The sequence below is a fragment of the Raphanus sativus genome, chromosome 9 (genome assembly GCF_000801105.2).
Source record: "Raphanus sativus cultivar WK10039 chromosome 9, ASM80110v3, whole genome shotgun sequence".
In the NCBI taxonomy this organism is placed as follows: Eukaryota; Viridiplantae; Streptophyta; class Magnoliopsida; order Brassicales; family Brassicaceae; genus Raphanus; species Raphanus sativus.
The window spans coordinates 24254475-24261759 of NC_079519.1; the positions used below are offsets into that span (position 1 = coordinate 24254475).

Genomic DNA, 7285 nt, shown 5'->3' on the forward strand with positions numbered 1-7285 from the left:
ATTTTATCTTTGTCTTTGTGTGTGTGTGTGTTTGTTGTTTTGTGTTCATTCTAATTTCTCGGTTTGTTAATTCATAGTATATGTTAATGGGTTAACTGAATATCGCATGAATTAAATCTAAAACTTCCTTTTAAAAGATTATGAAGAAATAAAGTTTCATGAGATACTAATTAGTTTGCATATAGAAAATTAGAAATCATATCTTTCATCAGGTGTACTATGATATTATCTAATGTCCACAACCATATCACATCAAACAACAAATGCTAGTATTCACTAAGGTAGGGCATAAAGTGCAACAACTCCAAACATTATCCAAAGCTTTTACTTACATATATTATGATGATCCATAAATTTTCATTTCTCCCATTGCATAAAATTATCTACAAATCTTTCGTTATGCCTGTTTCTTTCCCCTTACTAAAAAAAAAACTCCACTTTCTCGTCCGGTAAGTCAACTCGCCAATCTTAGACTACAATCTATAACAACACATTATCAACTTGTAATCTACTCTTCTTACCAACCACACTAATCTTTGCATATATCTTCAAATTTTCATTAATAAATAAAGTACTCTTTAAGATTGTCACCCCCAGATCATGTTCCTATAAATACATTGTTGTTATATGTCAAACTTCTGAAAATATTACACAAATAAATCAAACCCAGACACACTACATCACATCTCTCTCTCTCCATCTCAACACACAAACCCAAACACACTCATACTAAAATAAATCATATCCTATATACTAAAAGAAGGAAGAGACCCGTGGTCCTCCTGTCTTTGAAAGTGATTCTGCAATGACCCCACCACAAACTGTTTCTCATCTGGTCTTGAAAGGGTCTTATCTCTTCTATGTCTCTCTCAGCAGTCTGAAAGTTTATTGTCTTTTGAGTAATACACATTAATGGAAGTTAGCAATGGTGACAGTAGTGAGGCTATGTTCAGAGCTTGCAGCTGTCTCTCAACAATGGCTTTGTCTTTAAGAAGAGACGACCTTTTATAAAACAAGGGTGCTCTCATCGATCTTCGGTTCAGCTGGAACAAGAGAGTGCTGATCAGTGTTGTTGATGCAGATTAGAGCGAGCTCTTCAAGTAATTCCTCTAGAATCAATTCACTAGTTTCAAAGCCAATGCAGTCAATCTCACATCTGATGTCTAACCAGTTTCCAGCTTTAGCCATATCTTTCCTAACTATTTGATCCAACGCGTGAGGGAGTGGCAATGGCAAGAGGTGCCAGTAGACCGCTTCTTGAACCTCGTGAATGATGCTTTTGACGGTAGAGAAGACCCTGGTTCTCGGTGTGACAAACGAAGCCCATGGAGGGCAACAGCAGAGCTCCATGATAACTTCATTGATGCAGTCAAAGAGCAGCTCATGGTCATGGCAAAGCTGGTTTGGACAGAATGGTATATTGCTGATCAGTGCCGGTTCAAGAAGCTGATCAGAGAATTGCGCCTTCAGATAGAGCTCCTGAAAATCTGACTCTACTGCGTCCACCACAGCTTTCACATACTTAAACACCAATTCCTTGTCACTTGTGATGGATTTCACAGCATCCTCTCGGCTTTTAGCTGCAGAATCTTCTTTTTCATCGAAGTGGATACACCAAGGTTGCACCTGTGGTTCATCTGAGTCATAAAGATGAGTCAATGCTTGCCCATAATGATGAACTAACCAAGTTTAGTAATAGATGCTAGGATCTTTTTTCACTTACCAGACTGAGATTTTATTTTTGATGGGCTTATGTCATCTTCAATGAAGAGTGGCTCAAGAACTGATATTGGGCTTGACCATTCCGGAATATCATTAGCAGCTGATTCACTTTTAGCTAAACAGTGGGATGGTGAGGCCACAGAGGAAGCCAGTGGTGGTTGGTTCTCTTCATGAGAGGTCTGTGGCAAAACCGATTATAAGTCTTCCACTAATTCTTAATTTCATATTACATACACAATGATAAACAATATAGTGTTGAAGCAAAATGACTTGCCTGTTTTGAGATTATAGAGTCCATCTGTTCCTCCTGAGCTTCAAATTTGGATAAGTCACCAACCAAAGTCGAGCTTGCATCCTCTGTAACCATACCTATCTCATTGGTAATCATTACATCATCTGCAGAACCTGCAAGTGTGGCTGGTTATTAGATTAAACTCTGTATGCTAAATTAAAGAGTGAAGAAAATATTCTTACCTGCAGCAGAAATTTTATCTTCTTTAACAGTTCCATCCTCAATGTCCACACTTTTTTCAGAAGATTCACTTGCTGTTGGTTGGAGAGACTCAACAGCATTGTCAGGTTCTTTGCTTAGATCAGAATCCTGAGCATCAGAACTTTTTGTTACTTCATTCTCTGGTTGGCTCACAGGAGTTTCTTTCTTGATGTTGACAGCATTTATATAATCCGCTGAAACAGACTTCATGTGTGCAGTTGAGCTCTTCTCCCATCTTCTTCCTGGACTGCTTAGAGGAGACAAATACTCAGGAAGAGAGAGTATTCTTCCTAAGGTTCTTTGAACCTGTCTACTTGTTATATTCGAATCAAGATCTCCACTGTTCAACATCTCGGACAGATGTTTCTTGGCCTCTGTATAAATGTTAGACACCCTTTGCTTTCTATCTTCATCACTGTTCTTCTGAGATGTTGAAGGCCTTGCCATCCGCTCGAGGAAGAAATGATCTTTGGTTGGCACGTTTTTAGGAAACCCTCTCTCACGCTGGACTCCTCCAGGCTGCTCCTTTCTGATTGCTTGTTTCAGCTTCCTCTTGATCTCAGAGAGAAAGAAATGTGAACTGTTTCTCTCGTTGTGCAGTTTGTTTCTCATCAGACGAGAATCAGGTGACGAGCAACCTGTGTCTGGACTTGAAACGCTAGGCTTCAGAATGTAAATCCTGTCTAAAGAAGCTTCCGTTGCTCTGTCATCAGTCCCTTCTTGTGGCGTATCTTTCCTCCTGAACAAGCTGCTAGACCATCTCTTATCAGCGAGAGAAGATTGTTCTGATGATGCCCCTGTTGTTATCTCAGACAAGCTCAATCTTTCTTCTCCTTTCTGTCTTGGCACAAGTATCTCTGGATCTTGCAGAAGTTTGAGAAACAGTTCCTCATCTGATCCAAGAATCTGAAACACTTCCATCAAGTCCTTAGACGTAAGGATCTCACTGTTTTCCTTGGGACGGTTCCCATGTAAAAGCTTCTGACTAATCAAAAACTTGACCAGCTCCCTCAGTTTCTCTTTATAATCTTCTTGTTTGTGGTTCAACACCCCATCCTTTGCACGGCTTGTACTTCTGCGATGAATCTCGGAATAGAACTCTTCGATCATATTATCAATGTCAAGACTCCTTTCAGGGCCATGATGGCTCTTCTTATGTCTGCGGTGATGAACTTGAGGCTTTTCTTCAATGTCAGCTGTGTTGTTTATTATATGGCTAAAGTTACCACAGCTGTTCTTGCGGGTCTTGTTTTTCCTCCTATGGTTTTTCCTTCTTCTTCCTTCGAGCTCAGAGTCTGACAACTGTCCTGCTTCAGCATTCTCCCTCTGCTTCTTGATTTCCTTGTCATTGAACAACTCTTCCGCTATGAGTTTCTTCACACTTGGCTTTATAATCGTAATTGTGACATTTCGTTCTTCACCAACCTTTCAAGGAGAAACTATATTAATCCCCACAGACTTTTTAAGAGGGAGAGAAAAAAGAGACAAGGATGTTTTTCAGTAAGGTTAAAAAAAGCTTACAAGGGTGTCTTGAGCAGCCTTGTTGCTGCATTTGTTGGACTTGTCAAGCTCACTGTTCTTATGATTTCCAGCAGCTGAAACAGATAATATTACCAGTTATTATATACCAAAACAAGTCATTCACAATCACAGGTATAGAGAGAGGGAAGAGGGGTTGGTTACCATGATGATTTTGGTCAACAAGGAGCTTGGGAGAGAGTGGACCATGGCGGAAAGTAAACATATTCATAAAACCCCACATGCAGCCTAACTGATCCCGAGCAGCTGCACGTCGTTGAGTTTTCTTGGCCATGGCTTGTCTTTCTTATGGTAAATTCAGTTTTGAATGCTCCTTCACTAATAAGCTATTCTCTATAGATGTGCCTTAAGATAAGCAGAAGAAGAAGAAGAAGAAAAGTATTAATTAAACACCACATACAGAAAGAAGTCTAGGTAAATTGTACTTATAGATAAAGTAAATACTTGTAACAACCTCAGATCCTTGAGAAACAAACTAGCAATAACATAAAAGGAGTAAAGGATCGTCTATCAGTTCCTTGTACAATCTAATTAAATGGGTTAACTTGTTAAGCTAATGGAGTGTGGAATCATTGTAACCAAAGGCAAGTAAGAAGATTAATATATACAGAAACTAGTCCCATGACTTATGGAGCAAAAAATCAGATACCTTTCTTTCCCTTTCAAAGTACCTTAGATTCTGGTGAATTTGCTTAGATTCCAAACTCCCCTCAAGGGGAAACCATTAAAGAGTTGGCAAGTTGCAGGAGGAAGGAAGTAAACTTTCTTTGGGTGCCAAGATTCAGTCAGGGTTTCTCTTTTGATCGCCGGACAAAACGGTAGAATATATAGAGAAGAAGAGATATCTTTCAAGCCAAGGCTATGGAGAGAGAGAAGATATTGTTGTCAACTAAGCAAAAGGGATCTCAAGCTTGAGGCTTTAATAAACTCCAGGCAGGCAGCCACATTGTTTGATCTGACAACTTTTCTAGGTTCTGTCTGAGAAACCAAGAAGCTTCCGTAAATCTCATATAGATCAAACCAAAGAGAAAAACTTTTAAATATGAATCGGAAAATCTAAGCAGTTGATCAACAACCAAACAGAGGGAAAAAAAAACAAAACGATGTGCTTTTGCTTCTATTGTTCAACGTCTCGAATAAAAGAGAGAAGAAGATTTATTTTTCTTTCTTTCTCGCTTGGTGCGCATCTTTTGACAAAGGGAAAAAAAAAGAGAGATTAAGTTATGTTTCTTTACCGACAAAACCATTAGCTGTGAAAGAAAGAGAGAGAGAGAGAGAGAGAGGAGAATTAAGTAAAAAGTGGAACCTTTTACGACCCAAACAACGTCGTGTCCTTGAGCTCCACAGGAGAAAAGGAAGAAACACAGTTGGAAAATAAGATTTCATATGGGCCCCATCTCCTCTCTACAGAGAGAGAGAGAGAGAGAGAGAGAGAGAGAGGCAAAAGCTTTAGATAGAAGAAAAGTATTTGCAGATTTTTTCAACAGCTCTCATCATTAACTCGCCTGCCCAGTAAAATAATTGATCTCTCTCTCTCTTTCCTCTTTCTTCTGCAAGCTCTGAATTTGAGATGTGGCAGTGAGGAAAGAATATTTACTGTCTGGAGAGATGACGTCTCCTTATGGGTTTAGTAGATAAATGTGAAAATATAGGGGTCATTTTCTAACGAATAAAGAGTTAGAGGTTGGGGAAAGAAATGCCAAAGAGTCTCGGCTGCTTACGGAAATGGAATGGAGAGGAGAACACGTATGTTTTGAGATATGATTAGTCTCCTAATTTCATTTCATTGACCAACCCTTTTTTATCTCGTTACGACGACGTTCCGATTCTATGTCTTTTCATTCTCCTAAAAGAGTTCTTAGAGCATCCTCATCAGGTTCACAACTTTATTTTTTTTTATTTTTTTTATTTTTTTTTTACTTTTTTCGTTTTTTTCTAAAAAAAAAAAAAAAAAAAAAACCGATCATTAAAGGGCCGCCACATGGCGAACTCGTGACGACCCGGGTTCATCCCGACGAACTCCAACCAACCGAGTTCGTCACTGTTCAATATTTTAATAATTTTTTTTTTTTTTGGGAAACATGTGAACCCCCATGAACTTTTGATGGGGGTGCTCTTACATGTGTCAGAATCAGATCAGATCAGATCAAGTGCTTGTAATTGAAAAAAATTAATTAAGCAAAAGTTTTTTTGTGGGGTTTGCTGAAAAAGCCGAGCACTTTAAGGGAAAACATGGTCCAGCAGAAATAATTACCTCGCATTGTCTTCTGATACATCGGTGGCCTTAGCAAAATTCGAGACCATATGTTTTGACCATGATCAGTAACATTGAGTTCCTTTGAAGCAACTTAGGCATTCAGGTACGGGGACCATACCGTTATATGTGTTGCAGTATATGTGTGTGTTCATACCCATAAACACTTACACTCGCACATACCAATCAACTGACCCCGCAGACGATAATGCGCACGCGCACAAACGTAAATACATAAAAATATATATAATCAGAACATTGCTACAAACGTGACATTTTTTTTGAGGTGGGGAACTTATCGACCGACAATATAAGATATGGACACAAACTTGCTCCCATTAAGGAAGTTAGTGACCTGACAACGGCTAGGTTTTCATAATGCACCATACATGTATTTTGATGAACATCTTAGCAGTATTAATACCACATGCACCCACCTACAAATTATCTCTTGCTGGAGGTGGGTTTCATCGTACTCCAAACCCGATCCAAGAATCCAACTCAATGATCCAAAGGTCCGATAAGAGAACGATAGACCCAAAAAGAATGAAGACTCATTCTGAGCTCATAATAAAATTAGTGCCAATCTGACTGATCAAATACAAAACGTGAAAAAGTCAGATCATTAGACAGTTTTAAAGGAATCGGAGATCATGTCGTTGCTACGATCTTCATCTAAATAACTATAAAAGAACGGTAAAGAAGAAGAAAAGAGGGATCTCAGGTCTCGTACATATTTATGTGTTCACTTATATTACGATACTGTTTGTTCATCACAGTTGTATAATTTTAAAGATCAATAATGTAAACTTTTCATCTTAAAATCATCAAAAAAACAGTCTCTTCATTTATTACTTCTTCGATATGTTAGTACAAACCATAAACCCTAATTTGTGAGTGGATTTTAAGATCCATCAGATATTTTTCTACAATCTGATCGAATAAAGTTTGTTAAACGGTTTATACTATTTATTCAAATATATTTGGTTACCAATAATTTGGGATTATTATTAAATAAATAATTGTATTTGTTTCACATGACAAACATATATTTAGATTTTTTTTTGTAAAATTTACTGCATGTATGTTTAAAGTTATTTTCAACTCAATGCAAAAATATTATAGTTAATATCCACACCAAAATTTTCACTCCAAAATTATTAGTGTAATTTTCACACCAAAATTTTATGAACCCAACTTGAAAAGTCACATATATAGTTTAGTATAAAGTTATAGTATCATATCAAGTTTAGTGTGATATTATTTGTTACACTAAA

At 37.7% G+C, this 7285-nt stretch overlaps 1 protein-coding gene across 3 annotated transcripts; it reads right to left on the reverse strand.

Moving 5' to 3' along the window:
* Positions 1-535: 535 nt before the first annotated feature.
* Positions 536-5334, reverse strand: LOC108827941 (uncharacterized). Of its 3 annotated transcripts, XM_056994189.1 has the most exons (8): positions 5061-5334; positions 4426-4732; positions 3899-4099; positions 3737-3810; positions 2197-3640; positions 1997-2127; positions 1724-1901; positions 536-1637 (listed from the first exon to the last, which is right to left on the reverse strand). In XM_056994189.1, exons 3-8 carry the CDS (start codon positions 4026-4028, stop codon positions 1006-1008), a joined length of 2589 nt encoding a protein of 862 aa, XP_056850169.1. In that variant the 5' UTR covers positions 4029-4099; positions 4426-4732; positions 5061-5334; the 3' UTR covers positions 536-1005. The 3 variants fall into 3 exon arrangements, with proteins under 3 accessions (XP_056850169.1, XP_018456970.1, XP_018456969.1); XM_018601468.2 differs by lacking the exon at positions 5061-5334 and having other exon boundaries at positions 3737-3811; positions 3903-4099; positions 4426-4975; XM_018601467.2 differs by lacking the exon at positions 5061-5334 and having other exon boundaries at positions 4426-4974.
* Between the last annotated feature and the right edge of the window lie 1951 nt (positions 5335-7285).